Source organism: Parus major, chromosome 4 (genome assembly GCF_001522545.3).
Source record: "Parus major isolate Abel chromosome 4, Parus_major1.1, whole genome shotgun sequence".
Taxonomy (NCBI): Eukaryota; Metazoa; Chordata; class Aves; order Passeriformes; family Paridae; genus Parus; species Parus major.
In genome coordinates this window covers 36,844,029-36,868,932 of record NC_031771.1, presented here as the reverse complement: position 1 = coordinate 36,868,932, position 24,904 = coordinate 36,844,029, and the positions used below count along the sequence as shown (strand labels likewise).

Genomic DNA, 24,904 nt, shown 5'->3' with positions numbered 1-24,904 from the left:
TTTTATTTCTAATGCAAACATACAGAGAGGATTATATACAGTTGAATGTTCAAACTTATCAATATTTCCTGATTTAGTTGAGCATGTTTTGAAGCTGTAAAATGAATATTCTTCCTTTAAAGCTGTACTAAGTACAAAAACATTCTCATAAGACATAGCCATGAGAAGTCTGAAATCTAAATGCAAATGTGCACCACTCTTCCTAAGTTACATTCTGTAAATCTGCATAGATCTACAGAGATAAAAAGTAACATTTGGTACCAAAATATTTAAGTGCAAAGTATTCACTTCAGAATTTTTCTGCAAAAGTAGGAGGCACATTTGTTCTCTGGGTTAGATTTCTGCTGCTTTAGTCCTCTGAATTGCTTTACTGTTGGAACCAATGCAGGGGGAAAAATGGGAACAAGTGGTTGAAGATGTGGAGAGGAAAAAAACTGCAGCCGAACCAATGTGATTGCTCTAAACTGTAGCTGAAGTGCACTCTTGGGAGAAGGCACTCTTTCAACTCCATCTAAGAAAGCAAAACAGCTTGTGTAACAGCAAAAGCTGATAAGGACAGGATCTGGTTAAAAACAATTTCTAATAGTTAGTCTACCAGTTTTTCAAAAGCATTTTCTCTTGTTAATATCACAATATCTTGTTAATATCACAATAACAAAAAGACATGCAAAGAAAAAGCAGCAGCATCCTGTAAAACAAACCCCGTAGAACCCTAAAATGACGATCTCTATGGAGCTACTGATGCATTTAAAAACAATTAAATACATAAACACCCTCCCTCCACCATTTACAAATGTGACATTTCTACTTGGGAAAGGCATTTCTTGGATGCACACGATGAATTCATAGAAAGTATAACCCACATAAACTCAAGTGTGGTGCATAAAAGATTAAAGCAGAGAAGCTTTGTACACAGTTGGTTTTCCAATAACCCCAACAGGAACGCTCTCTCAAAAAAACTAGCTATGGCTACAGACACACATACACATATATCCGTGTTTATAGCCACCTGCTCTTTTACACAAAGATATTGGGCACACAAAGAAGCAAATCAATACCTTTTCCCTCCTAAATGGTCAACACATGTTCCTATCTGTGCCCACTTATTGTTGTTGTGCTTTAACACACTGCACATTCACAGTTATTTACACAAGATAAGAAGTGCTGGTTTCCAGACTTGTCCTTTTTTGTAAAGCAAGTTGAAGAGCATGAAGCAGAATTCTCATGGGTCAATGATCAAATACGATAAATGCAGTTATGGTGGTTTTTTAGATGAATGTAATGATGTGATTGTGTTTTAAGAGTGCAACCAGCAGACACCAAATAATCTTACAAGATTGGAAGGTCTCATCTTCGAGCATGTTGCAGGTAATTGCTTTGTAGGTTTTAAGTGAGGATTGCTCAACATGCAGCCCAAAGACCAAATGTAGCCCGCAGAGTTCTAAAACATGGCCTACAGATGCCCTGTCCTTGTGACTGCAAGAGAAGGACAAAGCTGATCAACAGCAGATTATTTTGTATTGCTGACAAATACAATCAAACATTCCCTTTTTGCTTCTCCAAGCTGCAAGTGCAAAACAATACAATGATTATATGAGCTAGCATCCTTTATACTGAGGTTCATAAATGAGTTAAAGGTGACTCTACATTTAAAAAAACTGCACACTAACTTCAGCATACCAACGTTTGGGCATTTGCATGTGTAGGTACATTGGCTGATCAAATTACTCTCAGTCAATTTTAACTGCATGTATTTATTCTGGAACAAATGCTCAGTTGTGAAAATACATCACCATGGAAAAACGGAAGCAGTATGGAATGACTATCCTAGAATGGTTACTCTATCAAACAGAGAAGACTCCGAAAATTTTATTCCATTCTCTTCTTAAATATTATGAATTTAAAAACCAAAAAAAGCATATCTCATGTCTGGCAAGTTGTTCATATAATATATTTATATGTACATATACATATTTCTAAAAACATGTGCCTGTATAGCAGCACCATATGTTTGTTCATCTATATTTTTCAGTTAGCTCTATTTTCATCAGTAGGTTTATTCCACAGAAGAAAAAAACCCCCAAAGACAGAACTATGGATGATATTTCTGGTTCTGTAGCACTACATTTTGAAATGTAGCACTGAGAAGTATGTTCATTTCAGCACCTTCCAAGAGCCAATAACTTTTTATAAAGCAGCATTCTTTCAAAAATAAATATTTATACTTCTCAGGAAAGATAAGGATTTTTTTCCTTGGACACGAATGTTTCAAGCACCTGCTGTTAAGGTCAAACTTGTACACACAAGAATATTATTGGGATAGTTACATGCAAATAATTGAGGGAAAAGTTTCCTGAACATTTGAAAACGAGTTACAAAGTCCTTCATGCTTAAACCAGAGTGAGATTTAAACCACAAAGATTATCCAAACTTTTTCCTCCCCTTACTATTCAGCAGCTAATGTTAAATAAAGTAGGGAGATCTCATTTCTTTTTTAAGGCAGATAAATGTTCCCACTGGTGACTGCAACAGGATATGTTATAACCCTGTCTGCAGCAGATAGGAATAATGCAGCAGATTGCCTGCTAGTCAGATGGGGAGATGTTATTTCTGTTCCTCAGGTGAGGAGGAAGCACTGGTAATGAACACTAGACAGAGCTGTAGAGCTGCATCTCTTCTAGAAAATGCAAACTGGACTTCAGTCATCAACAGTGGAAAATGAACAAACCATCTCCTCTTGGCAGGGCCTCTCCAACATTTTCTGCATAAACTTAGGTGTGAACTAAAGAAACCTGCTTCAAATGGATCTTTAAATGAGTAGGAGTAGTACATCAGGCTCTATGAATACTACAACTTAGATTTTTTTTTTAAACTGTGTATATCAACTTCCTTGTCCAAACACAATGCAAAAATAATGATCCATAGTAACAGAATGAAGAGGGTGGCAGTGCGTGTAATACTCAGGTTACTTATTCCTAATTTGACTTGGATTTAGCATCCTGTAAGCAAAGGCTCTTGCAAAGCAAAATTACTCAATTCTATGAAGACAGCTTAATTTAAAACCAATTAATTAAACTTGAAACAAATTACTGCAAGTGTATAGTTAATAAATTTATTTAAAAAACCCAATAAACAAGCAGTTTATTTCCTCCTTATTTTTAAAGATCTGAGTGACTAGCCACACTGGGGGGAAATTCTGTGGTCTCACGCAGCGGAACCACACAAAAGGCAGGATGGCACACTCCACCCAAGGACATTCCTGTCCCTGAAAGGATCACAGCCCTGTAACATAGAGGAGGAGGCTGTGCTGACTTTAATCACACTGTTATTCATGAAATACACTCTTCCTGGCTCACTGCCAGCCAACTTTGAGGCACTAAAACTCAGAAAAAAAACCCCAAAAAACCAAAAAACAAAAACCTGGCCAGAACAATAATTCAAAATCAAAATGTCAGGACTGACCTTATGCCTTGGAAATTTTGTTTGTTCTTTTGGCAAAAATACACTTCAATTGCAAAAATGTTGCACATGTCTTTGTAATTATACATAGGATATATATTATACTTGGGATACATGCAATAGTCAGGCATGTTATTTTTTTAAAATGAGATATTTTCACATGTTACGTTCCCGTTTCCTATCAAGAAGTTCTGCCAAATTTTTACAGTCTACTTAACCAGAAGGAAACTATTACTTTATCAGCAGTAGATCTTATTTCCCTAAAATACATAGAATTACAATCCCACTAGAAAATCCCACTGGGAAGGGAACAGCTCCCTGATGCCCCACTGCTAAACATAAGAGAATTGGATATTTTACTACAGGATAAACAATATGTGGAAGCAATAGTTTTCCAATATCTCCCCTTGCCAAACAAAATAATAGCGTCAACTGGCTCTAGAACAACTAATATGTAAATAGTGTTAAGTCAGAGACACTTGCATTCAGGCAACACAGAGAACAAATGCTCTCAAGAGGTCCCTCAGAAAAAACAAGACAGATAATCTAGATTGCTACTTGAGGAGGACAAATACACAGCAAGAGGAGAGAAAATCATGACATACTTTTTATTCTGAAGAGAGAACTCTCATCTGTTTAAACATATGTCCATATTATTTTAGTTTGTAACTTGCAGAATCACCATCTCAGAAAAGTGGCTATCCCAAGGGAAACTAGCCAACCTGGCAAGAAATGAGGACCAGAGACCTAAGATCTGTAGGAAGGAGAGCAGGGGAGAGTTGCATGCCACAGCTGGAGCTGTGTAATCACTCTCTCTTTTGTCAGTGATGGTTTCTACCATCACCTCAAACCCTCAGTCCCCACCTTTAGACATACACATGTTCTCTTTACACACTCTGGTACTTACTCAATCCAGCACATCTGATGTCTGAAGACCACCCAAACACTACCTGTCTCCAGAAGATGGCATGGAGGCAGACATCATGTCTGGTTAGCAGGTTAGCTGAGTTGTTATCAAAGGTCCAATGAGCCAGTACAAAGTAGGAAGAACAACTCAGCTGGGGAAAGATCTTTTTTCTGGCAACAGTAAACCTACTTACAGATCTAGTAATGCATTGCATTCATAAATATGGATCTACTCATCAATACTGTGTACCTTCACCCTCATATAACAACTTACAGGAATATTCCCAAACCTGGAAACCTGGGTTACCCGAAGGAGGCAACAAAACTGCAGTGGCTGAGCCCTCAAAAGGGTAGCTGTGACTGGTGCAGAGCTACTTCTCCATGTCGTGGTTGAGCTCAATACTCTGTGCCAAGGTGGCAATTTCTCTGCCTGAAGCAGTAAGTGATGAAAAGATAACTGCACTACACCTGACATCTCTGGTTATCTCACATACTAATTGGAGCACTACCCCTTCCAGCCAAATGAACCCCACCTTTAAGAGAATTGTGCAGACCTGAAACCCCTAAATGCAACAGCTGGCTACATTCAGGTTCCCTCACCACTGGAACTTCTCCTGACCCTAGCTGCTGAAGAAAGTGTGCAAGCTAAATAGAGATTGGCTTTTCAACAGTCCTCAATACTGTTGCTTTGTCAGGTTTACATCCTATTCCATGGAGGTGGTTTGAGAAGGAGCAGATATCTTGAAAGCATCCTACCGCATGCTGAGAGCAAGCTCCTAGTTAAGGGCTGCAGGCAAATCAAACTAGGGCCAGGTGCAGCAAAGGGAATTAAGATTTTAATGGTAGCCTGCACGAAAATGTCTCAAGATGGCACACACAAAACCAAGAACAACCCTTTGACATATAATATCAGAAGAGGAAAAATGTTGGATACCAGCTACCACAGGATAGTATGAGTTAGCTAAGTGGTGGCTGATAAAAGCAATTTTATCAACAACATGACGTAATCACTATGGATATGTTTATTCTACAAGTATATCCCACATTACTTGATAAACAAACTGGCTTTCAGTCCTCCAGTACTTTTGCCTGCAATCAAACAAAAATACACTTAGGAAAAGAAAGTGCAAATATTACCTCATTGTACTTCAACAGGCATAACACATCTTGCAGGCAACTGGGATAAATGTTTAGCAAAGGAGCAATTGCACTGGCACTAGTTTCTGGGAGAATAATCAAGTGTTACTAGACTGTCTTAAGGAATGTACTTTATTGTTTACATAGCAAGTACTTTCTGAATTTGCTTTTCCTTATTCCTTTTTTCCCCCTGCTTTTTAAAATACTTGGTATTCAAACTCAAACAACAAGAAAAGCAATTTGTACTCAAAAATTTGTAGAAGGTTTCACAAGTAAATATTGCATCATTTCACACTGACATTTTTGTTCCATAGGTACATAAAAATAAAGAATCGCACATTACAGAGACAGCAGTTTCAGTAAGACCATGCAAGCCAAAAAGATGACATATTAAAAATGATCTAACACATTGCTGGATACTCAAAGAAAATAACATTCTATCACATAATTAAATGGAATATGGGTTTCAAAGAGAGACATGGATGAAAACTAGGTTATTTAGAGTGTGTTCAAAATTGACCTCTCTACAGTTTGTTTCCTGCCATCAAATATTCATACAAAAAGTGCCCCCTTTCTTCCAGACACTTTCTTAACTTTTCCATAAAATAATTTTGCTCTTGAATTTGAGCAATGAGAGAAAATGAGAACTTTTTCCAGCTATACTGTCCAAGTATGAGCAAATTTCCAAAAAAGATTAATTCAAAGATTTTTACTGTTGGTTTCCTCTAGATATGGGGCAGCATATGCTTATCTATTTCAGAGTCAAACGCAATAGAAATTTGAGGATTTTGTTCTACATTATCAAGCAAGTAGGTAATGTTCTACTGCTAAGACTAACAGAACAAAGACATAAGAAAAAGATGCAAGTATGATCTTTACATAAATGCCAGCAGGTAAAACCAGCTTTAATGCAGAGCCTTCACTACTTGAGCCTCCTGTAGCCAGCATGCACCAGATTACTCTAATCCCTTCCTACAGCCAGAATGCGGAGAAAAGACTTACAAAAAAGAGTCAAGGTAAGACACATCACACTTGGGTTTCTGCCATGTGCATCTGCTAACAGTAAAGAGTCTTCACAATTGGTTGCATGTCACCACTTGCATACAAGATGGTAGGTCACGGGAACAAAGAGGACACATTTGTGATGACATGCCACTCGACTCCCTCAGGCTATTGGTAATTGCAGACTCGTGGTGGGATTTTCAGATTCCTCCTTTCCTGAGAATTGATCTGGCCTACTTTCATAGATGCAGATGTACTAGACTCCCAGGCTGAAGCAGTCTATCCACAGAAGTCCCTGTGTTAGATAAACCAGTTGCACAAGCATAAACTAGCATGAAAGCCTTTATGATTAAAGAAATAGAACTCTTGTAGTTAAAATGTTGTGCCGTACGTGTGAAACTGTATGCGAATAGCTATTCTTTTCACTATTTTTTTTATCATCACTGATTCAAGTTTTGATTTTTTTGTGGATGAAATAGTGATTGAAGGATGTTTCTGGGAAAGACACATTCATGCTTCCAAAAGGGACAATTAAAACTAAGTAGCAAGGAGCTGCAGAAGCAGAGAAGGTGGCTGTCCAACTCCATTTTGAAGAAAAGTGCCAGGTGGAATGCAGGGAGAAGAACCATCATACTGAATAAGAAGTACAGAATGGCAAAAAAAAAAGTGATGTGATGGTCTGAAATTGTACTGGGCTAGGAAAACTATTCCTTCCTATCAATATCTCAATATCTTTTAAACTCTCACTCATTGCTGTTCTGCTACCTTTGCCACTAAACTAAGAGCAGAGTATTTATGAATTAACTAGATCAATGCAATGAAGAAAGCAACCACTTCCTTGTTATTCTTGAGTCTTATCTGAGAAGATGAGAATTGAAAGTAAAGGGGGTAAGTTATTTAGGAACAGATAGGGTGCTGAAGTCAAGGCAGAACTTGTCACACTACAGGATTCCCTTAGATGGTGCATGTCAAACCAGAAGTTTCCTTTTCTTTCTGCCATTACCTCCACAACTGTTCATCTAAACACACCGTAGATTGATCCACATCAGAAAACCTGACCAGCTGGGGGTGAAAGGAGGTGGAGAACAACTCACACCTCAGGAAGCAGAGTGCTTCCTGTTGTCCATGTTCACTGCATATCCTCATGCAGACACAATGTGGGGACAGGAACCAGAGCAAGCATCGACTTCTACTTCAGCTGCTACCACCACCTGGAAGTGCACCTGGAAATCACAGCCTCAGAGTGAAAACTGGTTCCTGCCAAGCCTGCACATGGAACATGAAAATTCAAGGGTGTAATTTCAAAATGCCTTTAACCACTGCTACTATGAAAAGTAGCTATCCTCCATCTCTTCCACCTGACTGTTCATTCATATCCCCAGGTCACCTTCCTTTTCTTGCTTGCATAAATAGAGGTGTGGAAAGGAGAACAAATAGCAGTTGCTTTTTTTTTACTTCCATACTGGATTAGTTTCAACTTGAATCAGCTCCCTGATCTGATTCACTGTCTGGCCATGCAAATGCTCATGGCAGTATAATCAAAAACTTTGCAGGGACAGAACAAAAGGCCAGAGGTAGCAATAGAGCAGGACCAATACTTTCAAAGATTGTATCAGCTTAAAGGTGTTTGCAAATCCAAGCTCTAAGAACGTAAATGTTTTCATCTCAGACAGTTAATGCTTGATGTGGAAAAGCCCACAGGAAAATTGGAAAAAATTAGAAAGTGATGACTTTGCCTGCAGATATATGAAACAAAGTGGACTAATAGTTATATGTTATTTTCAGTATTGCCTTGAGTTCTTAACCATGTTATTTAGCAAAATTAGTAAATGTTAGCAAATAAGCTGAAGTAGATGAACACATGAGAACAAGGTATGCAATAATGATTATAGGAGTCAACTGCCTAAGTCATAAAATCTTTGGACTTTCCTAAACCACAGTAATAAGGATCCTGCACAAAACAAACTCCTCAGGCGCTGCCCACTAAATAATATCCTTTCAGTCATCCTCTAACAAATGGTGCTACTGAAGAATAGGGTAAGCATTTAAGTTCTTACAGTATTAGCTACCCACATCATATGCATGTTTTGCCTTGCCAGATGGCCTGTAATCCGGTCTCTCTTGAAGCTGAAAGCATCACATTAAATCTCCTAATTGGGGTAAGGTAATATATTCATAAAATAATGACCTCAATCAGTGCTTCTCAAAGTGGGTTACATCATCCAAAAGGATCATGAGAAAGCTCTAGGGCTGTTGTAAAACCCAAACTGTATTTGGGGGCAAAAGAAAAAAAATTAAATATAGAAAATATAGAAAATGTGAGATGACAATAAAACTAAATTATCCTTAAATATATTGACACCAAAAGTATCTGAGGGATTTTTCTATATTTCCACACTGCTCACAGACAACTCTTAACCCTCTGCAGAAGAGAAAAGTAGGCTTTTCTCAGGTTTATGTGAGAGAAGAGAAGGAAAAATATCAAGACAAAGAATTGCACAGATGAGGAAAATACTTTGAAAAAAAAAAATATATTGATTTACATATTTTTTGAAAAAAATTACTTTCTACAAATTCAGTAGACATTTTAGAACTTTGCCAGGCGCAGTCTAATACTGCTTTCTCTAAATTATTGGGAGTTCCATCAATATCCACTGCAGTAAGTACCTATCTGATCATTAATGGAAACTCCACCCTTATCATTTTCAACCTCAAATTTTTACAGAAAAGGAGGGAACAACCTTGAGTAACAACCTGGTCCTCAGCTCACTGGGCTGGTCTGAGAAATGTAACAAAATTGGAGCCATCATAGTAAAACTGGTCCAAGTTCCTGTGGACAACCTTAAACTTCACAGTTGGAACAAAAGTAGCTTTGTAGAGGGGAAAACAGTAGGAACAACACTAGAAAAGCAAATAAGAAAAAGGACAGATAAGAGAGAAGCTATTCAGAATAATTAATTATGGGATGCAAAAGGAGAGAATCAGTGGACCTTTCCTCAAACATTTTGCTGAAATAAATTCAGCCAAATGGCAGTGAACATGAAGCATCATTAGTCACCTCTCCCTGCCTAACACATGGGAGCAGATTTCTTCCCAAGGTGCTATCCCTCAAGCTGCTACTTATGAGTCCTGAAATTCTTCTTTATCCAACCTGTTTTTCAGGCATCTATCTATTTGTTCTTCCTCCTAGCAGTAGGTATGTTTTTTCTCCCCCATTTGGCTTCTTTGTCCAGTAGCAGAGAGAATTAACAAAACTACTTTCAACAGAGTAAGTCTTCCTTGTTCTGATATAGCTGCTCTCCTGACAAGGAATTTTAACAGTTCAAATCCAAAAAGCATACTCAGCACATCTGACTTATTACAAAACTAAAAAAGCACTAAACAGACACAAGAACTGTTTTCTAGAAAGGCTTTTCTCCACTAATTTCAAGTGACCTCCATGCTGGAGATTTCAATAGCAACAAAACATTGCATGCACCCTAGTCAGAAGAAGTTATCCATATCTTGCACATCAAACAAATGACCTACTTGTAAGATCCTTAGGCAGTTTACCACCCAGCAACTGAAGAGTACTCTCACAAAAAAACATTGGGAAAAATACAGTGTACAAAACTAAAATTCACCACTTTATAAAATAAGTTTCACTGAAATTGCTATAAAAAAATACACATATTAATATAAGAGGAATCAAGTGCACTACTGAACAGTGGATGTATATTAAGTATATGGATATACAATTAAGTATACCAAAATTTCAAACCATTAATAGCTCCTAATATTCAGGAATTCACATTCAATGTAGTATTGAGTAACATTTAAGAGTAAAGAAAGCATTTAAATTATTTCTAAAAAAAAGGTAACAAAGCTACAAGAGGTTTTCAGAACTGATTAAAAATTTTGAACACACATTAAATAAAAAGAGCATAATTATCAGAGCACACTGATCTGAAAGCACTCTCAAACCACCCAGAAATGCAACTGGCCTCTCAAAATTTTACAGGTGTATACCCCATAATTTTGGCCTAAGCAGAAGTTAGAGACAAGTTTAAGATGAAAATCACATTTAGATTCAGAAGAAAATCCTTTTGAATTCAGTCAAGGATGCTTGTATGTTTAAAAGTTCTTGAGTGTCTAACACTATATGTAAGATCAGAGGACTGTCATTACAAAGCAGGGCTGTAAGAGCACAAATGAGGTTATTGGGTGGGATTCAGGTCTATATTAGGTGTCTATCTGCAGGTGCTCAACAAGTACACCTGATATCTAATGTCCCATTTTAATTATCAGAGTTCTAGTCCAACTCAACCAACGGAGGTTAAATCATCTCATCAGCAAAGCGGACACCCAACCAGTCAGCTACATCACATTTTACATTACTCCAGCTGAACTGACTAGAGAGTACTGACTGGAAAAACAGCTTAGACAAGGCAGGGTGGATTCACTTGCCCATACATTTGAGATGCCATTCAGAAGGTCACCTGCCTCTTACTGTCCATGCCACATCTATGGACCTTGTGCAGTTGCCTCTGCTAATTTTAAGCATCTGAAATGGCTGTAGATACTTTGTAATTTTTAGGTAAGTACAGGTACTGCTAGCACAGATGCAGGTACCTAGATTCAGGTGTTGATCTCAAATAGAATCTTTGCCATTGTGCTGTTAAAGACTATTTCTGGGAAAATAGAAAAACATATCAATATGGAGTAATAAATGTATAAAGAGAAAATATAAATGCTTTCAGGAATATATTCATTTCAATAGGTCTAAATACCATTGTATTTCATGTTTTGCTAGTTTTACACTGTTTAGACATAATCACCATGCAATTAAAAATATACATAGAAACAGATGTAGCCATTTTCTACCAGCAGATTTTCTTGCAAGCATTATAAAGCCAATAATGCTATATACCAAAGGCAAATTTTCCCCAGTATTTCTATTCTAATCAAGAATTCTGAGCCTAACCAATATGAGTGGCCTTTTATAATCAACATGGCAAAAAAGTAAGAAATACTTACGGTTTATGTGATCAATATAGTATACACCAATCTGAGGGTCATACGTGGCTTCCCATCCCCATGGCAATTCATCCCCAACACAATCCGCAAATGACAAGGGCTTTGTTAACCTACAACAAGGAAACAATTCAGTGATATAGCTTTTCTCTCTTCCATATATGTTTGTTATTCCTATTTTTATTATTTATTAATTATTATTATTAATTATTAATTTATTGTTTATTTTATTCATTCCTATTACGACAGAAGCTAAAGAAACATAGCAGGGAAAAAGGAGAGCAAGTTTTTTTCCCCTCTTAAAGTATTATTTCAAACATTTTTCAGTACAGGAATTCAAGTGAGAAATCCACTGCAACACCCTTCACATCTGACAGTCTAAAAATAAACAACAACCAACAGCTTTAAAAAAAATAAATTCCTATTTGTCCCCGTGAAAACTGCTTGAGTCGGTGAAGAGAGCGCAAGATTTCAAGATCAGTGTTTCTAATGACCAGAGACAGAGAAGTGAGAAAAGAGAATACAACCACCTAAGATGCAGTTAGCAGCACTTATCAATCCCTGCACTTGAATAAAACAAGCAGCAGTGTGTTCAGGGTTGACATTTTATAAGTAACATTTAATGGGCTTTACATATTCACATGGTGCTTTTGTAGGAAGACAGATAATTAAAGTTTTTTCACTTTAATAATAGAGCACCTATTTGATATAAGAACTAGAGTGATAAATATAATACATGGGCTCTTTTCCAACTGAGGCTGAGCAAAGCTTTATGTGATCATCTTTCGGTCCTTTTTTTGAAAAAATAAATTATTATTGAGTTTCCTGTTGATAAATCCACAGATAAATGCCATCTCTAACATAGTGATATATCTAATAGGAAGAACAAGCAATTTAAGGTTTTATTGTCACCATAGTGACAATAAGATTAAGTAGATATCTAGAGTTTAAAAAAAAAATCCTCAGAGTGACATGATGAAGACCAGTTTGTGGGACACATAAGCAGCACTCCTTTACTCACTGTTTTTTCATCTCACCATTAAAATTCTACACAAATAAAAAGCTAATTCATGTGTTTCAGGATTTTTTCTTTATTAATTCCTGACCAAAAGGAAGAGGTTTATTGACACTTCAGTGAGAAAAGAAAGAGAAAACAACAGTACATTTTACCTTTTACAAACTGAATTGGATTTTGTGTACAAAACACCAGATAAAAAGTACTTTACAAAAAAATTGAATTCTTTATGCAACTGAAAAAACAAATTTAAGCATGAATTTGATTTAGAAATCATTGTCCCACTATTATTTTTATTATCATCATTGTCAATGGATATGATCTACCAATTCCTTAAGTTGAATAGTATTCCTCCAAGCTAGGGTTGCAGAAATCACAAAGAATAAGGCTCTTAGGATTCAAAACATTTTTAAATTGCAAGCATGAATCAACTTCCTCATATTTCTCCAAAGTTTACATCATAATCCTGTGAAGGTCACTAACACTGTATTTGAGGTTCTGAACAAATTTGCAAGGATAACACAAATTCCCTAATTTATTGCCAAAGTATAACACAAATTCCCTAATTTATTGCCATTTATAAACTGCTATGTTAAACCACTACACACACCAAAAACTACTATAAAATACAGATGAAATGACCAATGTGGTCATTTTTGGATCACTAGGTGACCTGGTTTAGGGCATATACAAAAACATGGATTATAAGTAGCACAAGTAGGTTGTCAACTCGCCAGTGATTTCCAGTGAAGAGGAGGTCTATAGCAAGCTAAGCCAGTGTATTGCACCCTCTCACACTGCTGACCTGCCTTTTTAAATCCAGACACTGGCACAGCTCTGAGTGGGGCTGCTCCAAGGACTCTCCAGAAGCCCCAGCTCTGAGCTGCCACCTTGCTCCTCCTCTCTGGGCAGCAGAAGCTGTGCTGCCATGGCCAGGATCCAGATGTGCAGCTCAGCAGGCCAACAGCTGGCTGGTCTGCTGGCTGCAGCTGCCTAGTGCTGCCGTACCAAGCACACCTGCCCAAATGCTGCCTGCTCACAATTACAGCACCACTTCCAAGATTACTGCTTTGTTGTAAATAGTAATTGCTAGAGAGAAAGGGGTGGCTCTTAGGGAAGCAGGAGAAGCCTTCCAAATGCAAGATAAACACAGGCACAATTTCAGGCAGGCAGCACGCAGCAGACTGAACACAGGGCATCCGTGTCACAGTTCCCAGGCCACTAATACTCAGAGGAAGCATCAATCATGTAAAAGCAACAGTGCTTTGCTGAGTCTGGTTAGTCATGAGAGCAAGATGTGCCAACTACAAGGGCACACCTACATGTGAAGGAAGTCCTGTCTCAAATTTGATTACACGTGTAGATGTACGTGAAACAAACTGAATAAAATTAAAGTTCATCCTTAGCCTTCACATTATAATATTAACTCAAAATTCAATTCATGTAGTTCAAGAAGAAAAAATATTTGAAATGCCTTTTAGCAACATAGAAATCCTAATATGAATTCAAAATATAAACAGAGCCAGATGGTTTTTAATAAACATTCAATACTTTCACCAAAGTTACACACCAGAGCTAGCAACAGTCATGACATGATTTTTAGATCACCTCCACAGGAGGGATATAAGCCCTGACTTTTCATCTGCACTCTACACCAATTTTATTTTTAATAAAATATTTCTTACTATAAATAGCACATTCTCTAGGTTAGACTGCAGTCAACTCTGATCATGCAAATATTCCATCCAGATGTTCTCACCTGTCCAAAACCAGATACCATGGGAATGAATAACAGCCATCCTCTCATCCCAGACACTCCATAAATTAAAGAGACACTAAAAAACTGTAGAAAAGTACTTGAGTGACCCACACTAGACCTTAAACAAAATGAGAAGAGGGAGACAGAGGTCCAAAAAGAGAGGCAGCATAGGACAATCTGTTTTATGAATTCTACTCCGCCAGATCATGCTTGGACATTGCATCCTTAAGATCTGAACTATGTCAGAACTGCTCCAGAGTAGATTTTTAAAACATAAGAAGGTTTGTACATAATAAGATCACAACTGCTTAAGAAGGTAACATTTCCATTACTCCCTTTTTTGTTCCAGAGTCCTTAATAACACACAATTTTTGAGCCTGATGTGTCATTTTACAACTGAGCAGCAATCAGCACAGGGTGATTGATACCCGATTCCTTATGGCCCTCAGAACTGCCTCAACATAACCGCTATTTACTTTCAAAATACTTATGACAAATGGATGAAATTAACACAACATGAAGCAAGAGAAAATCTGCAAGACAAAAGCAGAGAGTTACAAGATGTAATTGGACAGGAAATAATATCTAGGAACAGGGACTGAAGGAATCTTGTCTGTGTGAAGATCATTATCTGTGACATAGTAACCTATGATAGATGAACTGGCATTACAGTCATTAAACACCAACCAAGAAAAATGAGGTTTATTACACCATAATAGAGGATTAAGTGCTGCATGTCTTGGGCACTGATGTTCTGAGATAGTTCATAACACTGTCAGTTTGTAGCCATACATTTACATGTTCTTAAAAGAATGCCAATACTCTAAAAAGGATGACATCAAAGTTCACATTTAGTATCCAATGAAGTTCAATTAGACAAAAAAAGGCTTGGATTTCTTTAATGCATATCATTAAGCTCAAGTATTCTCACCAAGGGACTCCTTTTTCTTTAACCTTAGTGAGCAAGGGGCAGGTGTAGGTATGGAGAAGTGGCTATTTTAAGGAAAACCAGGAAGCGTTCTGCAAATCCATTATGTAAACAATGCATGATTATGTCAATCACTTAACAGGTACTTGGGGAGACTTAGGAGGCAAATACAGTTTACCAACTGAAAATCTCTATTATCATAACAAATCCACAGTTTTCTTTCAAGTTTTCAAAACACGGGGTTAGCTAGCTAAGCTCTTAAAATGAAGATTCTGCAGTTGTTCTTGCATCTACAGCCATACCTGTGTGGTATGGTGGGTTTGGAGTACACCTGTAAGAATAAGTGTGTGTATGCAGCTAAAGTTAATAATGAATCATAGAACCACAGCATATTCTGAGTTGGAAGGGACCCAAAGAGGATCATTGATTCAGCTCTTCAGGGAATGGCCCACATGGGGATGGAACCCAAAACCTTGGTGTTATGAGCACCATGGTCTAAAAAAAACCCATGAGGCTGAAGATACTGGAAAATGGAACCATAGCTTGAAGATACTGGAAAATGGAACCATAGCTACAGACTGATGGATTGTCAGTGCAGAAATACTGCTTCATTTGGACAACACTCTTATTCGATGTAAATCACATTTTGAGGTCCCCAGATCACAGAAATACATGGAAGACAGGCTTCTTTCCAAGACTGGGGTCCACAAAAAAATGTGACATTTATTACATATACCAGTAAGACTATCTTTCTGTCAAGATACAGACAGCCCATGATACTTCCCATTTCTGTGATCTGAGAATATCAAGAGGCATGTTCTTAAAAATGTGTTATGCACATATATGTATACACACACACATATACACACAATGAACAAACTGTTCTATGCAAGAGAAACGCTGGATTCTGCTGCATTTCTTCTCTGAATCCTTTTTCCTGCAAAATCCAGTTAGGATTAAGTAAAATGTAATACTGAAACATAAGTTATGCATATTATGGTTAGTACCCTATCAATAGAAAAAAGAAGATGGTTACAATAGGCAGATCTCAGAAAAGAGCAGCAGGGGGAAAGAGACACAGATGTGAAAAATAACCCCACCCCACACAAATCTGAATATACTTTTCTTCAGTTAGAAAGGAAGAAAACACAGGTTTGTAAGAGGTACACAAATACCTGAGAATTATTAACAGGTTTACCTTAATGCCTTTCAAAATTACTTCCAAGAACATCTATTTTGCTGTGTGGAACTTGACTTACAGCCAAGATTTGTAGTTTGGAATTCAGTTGTAACTAGGGTCAATACTCAGTTTTTATAGCAACTTCAATGTGCATTTGAGGACTTTCTCCAAATATCCAAAATGAACTCATGTGCTTTGTTGTGTAGCAAGATCCTACGTGACACTTATACAAAATGTTGTACAGATTAAATTTCACATTCATTCATTTCTCATTACAATGATGTATATTATACAATAATTATTTTCTTTTACAATGCATTACTTGCTAACACTTTTTCTTGACAGAAATTTTTCTGAAAAATACACCACTTCTCCAAACTCCAAGGAAATGAGAAGACAAAACAAAAGCTACTATTCAGATGTGCAGAAATGGACAATCTATAAAAATGTAAGAGAAGAAATCCAGTGATGGAAGAATGCATGCACATTTATTTGGAATCCATACACTGCTACAGAAGGGTCTGCAGATGGTTTACCCACAGTAATACCCACCAATACAACAGTTTACAAAAAGTTTACTTCAAGCACTTTCAGTTAGCACAATTACACAAATTAGTAACATAAAATCAGCATCAACTAATTTTTCATTTTGCAAAAGGATGAGTGAAAGTATTTAATTCTTATTTTGATCCATAGTTTGAGAGGAGCAAATGTAAAATTTTAATCAGTGACAGGAATGTACAAACAGAAGAAGAAAAATGTTCTCAGTTCTTCACCAAACCTCCTGAATTTAGTGCGCAAGTCGGATCTCAAAATCGATTCAATTCTTACCCAACTTTCTAAAGCTAAAGGCATTATTGCTTTGAAGGGTGTATAAACATGCATTCTAATCACCTACTAAATATGCTTACAAAAATGGATTTTACTCACTTCAGGCACTCAAGATTAATTTCTTATATAAAATTCAGGGGTGCAATTAATCTCATTAACTTCAAAAAGTCAGTTACCTAGCCTGAATTACTCCTTTAGGTTCCCTAGGGAGGCAGATTCAGCACATCTATTTCATACCTGAAGGTTCCCCTCTTTCCCTGGTGAGTACAGGATTCTGAATGCATGAATCCTTAGCTTGTGCAAGGGTAACTAAATTTAAATGGGATGAATCCTGTAGCAGACAGCAGAGTGCACACAGAATGGCAAAAGAGACCCAGCTGTTGCTCCACGTTGCAGGTCAGAGTTAGAGAGAGGCATTGCTGCTCCCTATGGCTGAGGTCACTAACAGCATGAAAATTATACTTCATAGCAAACACAATTTTCTCTTCTACAAATTACACTGGCTGAAGCGGTAACAAAATGCATTTACTTCGTATTAATGCTATTAACTCTTAACTCTTTCCTAACTTTGAAAAGTGGTAACCAGGCTGTTTACCTGTCAAAAGGGGCAGAACTGGCCCACAAAACACCCTTTTGCCGTATCCTTTGTTCATTGGATTCTATAAGTTATGAACTAGCAAACCCCACACAAAATCTCTCTCTTGAAAAAGCTCATTCATGAGTCTGTCAACAGGATTTCTACTGCTAAACACCATGTTCTTAACACAGTAGTGCCTCCCATTCAGGTACCAGGCCAAGACGTTACGTACAAACTTTGAATTGTTTAGGTACATTCTCTTTTAATAAGGCTACTATTAAGATATAGCACCACTCTATTACAGGTATTATTTTGAAAGAGTAACTAAGTGGATATCAATACCAGAGTAGAACAGATCAAACAAGGAGCAGCATGGTCGCATTCCCAGCTTGAAATAGTGGTGCAAAGTAAACAAATATGGTAAGGTCATCCATGTTTACCTTGCTCACAAGATGTGTGCAACCAAATGTCAACAAGTTCCTGTGCTCAAAAGACAGCAAACATGCATGTTACCTTTTCTATGCCAAAACAGAATCACTAATAGCTCAAACTAAACCATTCCTTAATGATGAAATGTGTTCAGTAACATTAAACTTCTTAATGGCACTAAATGTATGCCTGTAGACATGTGCACCACTAATGTGTTTGCTTTGTATTACACACACGTGCACACAGCAGTAGGGGTTTATAGTCAAATGTTCATGGCTCCACTCCTGGCTAGAATGGATATGTAGCAGTTAACAGTACAGCATCTTCACCTTTTTACACCACTGGATACTCAAAAACTAATTCCAGAGAGTGAACTCACAGCAGTTACACACTTTCTGGAGACAAAGATTTATTAACTCCAGCAGCAAGTATTTCCTGGATACATTTCATGAATTTTCACTTGTTTTCTAGATTTCAGAGAATTTTGCTCCTGGTAATACAAAGACAGGTAAAACACTCAAATTTGTATAAGATTAGAAACTTGAAATAGGCACTGACTCTAGTTTTCTAAAAAAATATACAGGTATAGTACCACTTTTAATAGCTTGCAGTTTCTATCCTGTGATTGTTTTAAGTCCATGAATACTTAAAACAGCCGGCCTTAAAGAAATATATTTCTTGGTTTTACAGAGTTTCCTTGGTAAAGAAAAATGTACAAACATGCAGATGGAGAATTATACTAAGAGACATACATTATTTCTCTACCTCACAGCAACACAGAACGGAGGGACATTATTTGAGATGTACTAGTGGGATAACAGGCTCACACAACTATTTAATAACCTCAAAAACTTAGTTTCCAGTGCTGAACTCATACTGAAGATGATTTGCTAAAACTCCCTTTTATAAGTAAGCTGTGGTTTCACTAGATAGGACTATACCACATGCAATGATGTTTCAGAGATTATCTAAGACTTTGAAAAATACACTTTCCATTAAAAGACTCTTTTAGACCTGGGTCTAGCTAGCCAGCAACCCAGGTAAACACAGTATCATATTCAGGAAGCACACAAGGATCAAGTAGAAACTAAAATCTAATCTTTTCCTGTCCTTGTAGGGTTTGGGATCTAAAAAAAAAACAACTTTAGAGTACTGAATAAGTGGTTTCTTCTCTGTAATTTAGGCAAAGTACTCAAGGTGCTTTTTGAAATGCTTTGCTGAAAAGGGCAGTGTGCTGAGCAGTGTCTCAGTTTCCAGTCAGCCTTCCAGACAGCTGCACTACTGCTGCCACGTGAAGAGGCAATATCAGCCCATCATCAGTTCTGATTGCTGCCTTCCTGCAGACCAACTCAGTCTCCTATGCTGTAGCACAGCATGAACTGTTCAACATATTCAGCAAGTCCTGCTTAAAAACAGCAAGTCTGCAGCTCACCAATGACGGGGTTTGGAGACAAGCACTAACTACAGTAGCAAATTGTACTCCATTCCTCAAATGTTTTCCAGTTCCTCTTTAGTTAAACATTAAACTGCCAGGGCAAGGATGAAAACAAAACAACAAACCTTACTGCAACTGAACTACAACAAAATGTCTCCAATTCACTATATTTATACATAACTTACTAAACTTGTACAACATAGGAAAATCAGGTATCTTGGCAAAAGTTCTATTTTCTAATATCTATTATGAACATAACCAGTTTAAGCCAATACAGCTATGAATTTTTGCTACAAAAGTTGTATTGTACATAGAGAGCAAGTTCTTCGAAACTAAAATATAACTGCAAATTTTTTGACTCCACTTATTTTAACAGCAGTGCAAGTACTCAAAAGTAAAACATGATAGCAGAAATTGCTGAACAACAAAACCCCTACAGAACAAATGCTATAGTTTTAGACAAGTAAAGGACAATTCAAAGTGAAATCAGTAGGTTTTGATTAGATATTAGAAAAAAAATATTTACTGTGAGGGTAGTGAGGCATTGGAACAGGTTGCTCAGGGAAATAGTGGATGCCTCATGCCGAGAAGTGTTCAAGGCCAAGCTGAACAGAGATCTGAGCAACATGGTGTAGTGAAAGATGCCCCAATCCACGGCAGGGGAGTTGGAACTGGATGATCTTTAAGGTCCCTAACGTCCATTTTAATAAAAAACCCTTCCTACTTCATTTAGCAGTTTTGCAAGTGTAATGTAAAAACATCAGAAATTAAATGCTTGCAATATATTAACAATTCATACCATATATTAAAAATTCATACCCTTTTTATTTCTTTATTTTAAAAGACTTGTTCTCAATGGTCAAAAGTTCTACACATCCCCAAACTCCCCAGGCTTTATGCAATACAGAAAAGCTAAGGATGAAAATCTTCAGGTCATCCAAAGACCTTGCCTGCTTCCTCCACAGTAAAGAACCCACACAAAATGGACAACTGATGTCCTTCTCACACACACACGTGCCCAAAAGGCAGGAAGCAGAGAACACACAAGTGAAGCTTTCAGTCCAGCAGGCAGCAGACAGAGGGAGGTGAGTGCAGAAGGGAGTGTGCTGCCTCCCAGCTCGCTATGAGATGCTGTGTGCATGTTAATGACTGCCATAAAAATGGGCTACCAGCAAGGAAGTCGAGCATAACTGCCTCCTCCCAGTTACAAAGCGGTGGCATTAGCTCAATGTCAGCTCACTCTGTCCCCTCACAGGTGCTTCTGTGAAAAGGCACATGAACTGAATAGCTGAGACCCAGAAAGGGAAGAATGCATTTGGGAAGGAAGGGACCCACACCCACTGGTTGAAGGACCAGGTCAAACTGCCTGCTGGCTTGGTTTTTTGTTTCCTTTTCCTTTTGATTATGATAAACTGTTTTGGCTTTCCACTTCACAATTGCCATCAATGAAGAAAAAAAACCCCACGCTGAACTCAGCTATACATTTTGCCACATCATTTCATCGTCAAAAGTAATAAAAGTGAAAAGGAGAACCAATATTTTCCAGCTCAGCATACCAGCTATTTGTTTCTGTGGGACAAAGCCTCTAACCAAATCACTATTTTAAATTCATTTATCTGTTAAACATTGCCAAGTTCAATGCAAAGATAACATTTTGAAAGGTTACGGGGGGAAGGGGTCCACAGAGAAATGGAAATGGGTACTACCATGAATGTTTTCTCCAGCGTTTTTCTTTGACACAGCAGTTGGTCCTGCACTGGCATGTAAGCACTATAATATTAGACACCTGGAATGTGAGGAATGCCTGATAACCATACCCTAGCACAGGGATAATTCCACAGCCATAAACCAATGATATGACCTTTGCGCCTTCCCCCGGAAAGCTCAAATGCAGTGACATTATTAAAAGGCTGTTATGTGCAGTGTTGCTATAGGTTATTTATACATACATGACTGTACACTGTTGTTAGAGGGAAAATGTTGTCATTGACTGCACTGTTAAGAAACTTAGCTATTAATTTTAGTTTAATTACATAAACACCATGCTGCTTTCCCAGCAATTTTAAGTGTTCCCGATCTTCCAGTCTCTCAGTGTAAATCTGACTTAGAAACGTTTTTCTTCACTTTTCTTGTACCACTCTGCTCTTCATTTTATATATTTACAAGCAAATATTCTTCTACAATAGGAAGATGTACTCTTAAGAATACTCAAAGTAAGAAAAAAAAAAGCCAAATCAAACAAACCACAACAAATCCACTCAAGCATTGGTTCATGAAATTCAAAAAATGGCACAAACTCTGCAGTAATTTCCACATGCAAATGGGAGCAACTAATTCATACCCAAAAGCTTACTGTTTGATAGAAGTATGATACAACAAACTACAGGTAGAAAATGTCTAGAGACTGGAATACTTTATTAGGAATTAATCAGAACAGACACACTTATGATAGAGGATGAAAACATTTATTCTGTTAATTTCAGTGATTTGTCATCTTGGCTGTCAGACACAAAGTACCAAAAGCAGTTTTTATGGCATATTGTTAGGGTTAAATTTAGGACATTTTTGTATTGTGATAATTAAATATGAGAAAGAGAAACGTATTTCAAAGAAAAAACACAGTCAAAACCCAGAAAATTATCATATTTAACATCAGCATTAAAAGATCTTCCCAATCTCTTAACTTTCTGCATTCCTCCTTTCTGTAATTTCATACACACTAGTCTAAATCACCCCTATTGCATGAGTAATGCTCACCTCATCAGCTAAAGAAAATTATTTTGAAAATTTTGTTCTGTAAATTCCACTTTTCCTGCAAACAAACCCTTGCACTGTAAGTGACCTTTGGATTTACAGAGAGGATATTTAAAGACTCTCCTCACCTAACTCTGCCCCACTGAAGCCAGCAGGAGTGTTACCAATTTCAGTAGCAGGAAACCTAAATCTCTAAAAAGCACTTTCAAAAAGTAGTATCCATCTGAACATCTCAGATAACCTCACAAACTTTTGACTTCGGTGCTGTGAAGCCCTTCAGCCAAGTATATCAATCGTTCCAGAAGCAGGGAGAAACGAACTTGAGTTAATATGTCCAATGTCTCTACAATTTGCTTACAGACCTAAAAACTGCATCCAACAGGAGAGAGCACCCACTCTGTTCTCAATACTGAGTTCTTCATGTCTTGATTACAGCTTATCATCCAACTCTTGTAATAATTTTCAGTGCATACTTCATTAAACATTCTGTGTTTTGCAGTACTATGCAGCTCCTGTTGCAGAAAGACTGCGCTAGATCAGAGCTCAAATGGCACACAATCACTTGGCCGATCTCTGGACTCTGGTAAACTGTTTCCAGATGTTATAGGAGAAATCTTTAAAAATGTATCAACAGTTTTACACATGGGAAATTAACAAACAGCACTAATTTTATAAAACTGAAATCAACATAATACTGAAGACAAAAAAGGACAATACATTTGTATTTTAATATTAATAAGAGATCATAAAAACATCTGCCAGCTCTTGATGCAAATGGCTCTAAAAGATCCCTCAATTTCAGCTGTTTTTACACATGAGAGACTCTAGAAAAGTCATTCTTGACAGCAGAGTGATGGAAGTCAGGGGCTAATGTATATTAGTAAAACTGCACAAAACCGAACTGATGAGTAAGGGCTGTAGCAAACATTTGCTTCATACATATCTAACATTGAACTTGAAAGTGCAAGATAATGAAGTCAGAGTACTGTAAGATTACAGCAATGTAAAATTGTAATTATAAGATTTCAGATATATGTTCTGGCCTACATTTAAACCCTCCCACTACTAATTTTATTATGAAGAACTCTAGTTCATAATGCTGTTTTTATAATGCTTTTTTCGTAATGCCTCTCTTCGTATACTGTGAGATTATCAGAAAATAGTGTTATATTAAACAATATCAATGCAGAGTTCCTTCAGTGTCTCTACTTTTCTAACATTTCTTTATTCACAATATTAATTGACTTCAAGTTGTAGATCAAATTTATTCCCAGTGGCAGCAAGGTTTGAGGAATGGGAAATATGTAACAATTACCCAACAGGAAACGCCTAAGTTTGCTGTGACTTCCTTCACACACACCCACTCCCAGAAACTGCCTGAAAAAAACACCCCAAAATCTGTAATGGAGGCAGCAAATCTTCCAGCAATTCCTAGCAGAAATACAGCACAAAAACAGTTTTACTGAAGCATGGCCTATTGTAAGGAAAGAAAAAAAAAAATCAGTTTTTGCTTCTCACATCAAACTGATTAAACCCCTTTCGGGTCAGCTATCCTTTTTGGTTTTTTTTCCCTGAACCCTTACAAGCCTTTCCTCTACCCCCAGCATATAACTGTTTGCCACACACCCCTCTTTACCAAGTGTGGTTGGCACAAAATTATTTAGAGCAGGGGAAATATTTCCAAGGCAGTAATTTGCAAAGATTGCTGGAATTATCTGAGACCCTGTAAAAGGGAACCTGGAGTTTCCAGATGAGTTAATACTCTACTTACTGACTCAAATAGAGCTGCCTACCTTTCCAAAACATGAAAATGCACTCCCTTTAGCTTCATTAGCAGTCTGCATCACCGATTTAAAAAGATTTTTGTAAACCAGGTTAAACAATTATTTCAGAGAATATAGTATATATTAAAACCTCGTCCCTATTTGTGGTGGCTAATAGCACAGAGTAAATTACCATTTCTTCAAATAAGCATACAACATCAAAACAATATTCAAAAAAATGTCTATGAGTAGGTAACAGCCATGTTTTACAAGTCTTCTCTTCCAAAGTGAAAGCATATGTGAGATGGGTAAAGAAGATGCGAATACCACAGTGAGGCTATTCTAAACATTTTCAAATTCAATTTCTTATGCTAACACTTAAAATTAAAAAAGTAGGTAGGTATTTTACAAAAATCTGTGAGGAGATTTTGTATCACTCTTCTAGACCAAGAGGCATTAATTGCTTTTGCCAACACCACTGAAGAAGTCATTCAACTCCTCATGGATAGCTCTTTGAATCAGCTGAACATTTAGCAGAAGTCAAAATACCAAACAGCTTCCTTACAAGTTACGAGGAAACAAATATAAAACAAATCAGAAAACAACACTGTGCAATTTATATAAAACTGTTGTTTGATTACCTTTAAATACTGCATTCAGCTCTGGTGGCCCCGGCACTTCTACACCATGACAACATGAAAACTACAGACCAACAT

General features: G+C 37.2%; 1 protein-coding gene across 3 annotated transcripts in view; it reads right to left on the bottom strand.

The window, feature by feature from the left end:
• Positions 1–24,904, bottom strand: part of WWC2 (WW and C2 domain containing 2) — a 95,050-nt gene that overhangs the window by 47,988 nt on the left and 22,158 nt on the right. For all 3 annotated transcript variants that reach the window (XM_015624431.3, XM_015624429.3, XM_015624432.3), the window contains exon 2: positions 11,521–11,630. In XM_015624431.3, coding sequence (XP_015479917.1) covers positions 11,521–11,630 — 110 coding nt within the window. The remainder of the gene's footprint in view (positions 1–11,520; positions 11,631–24,904) is intronic.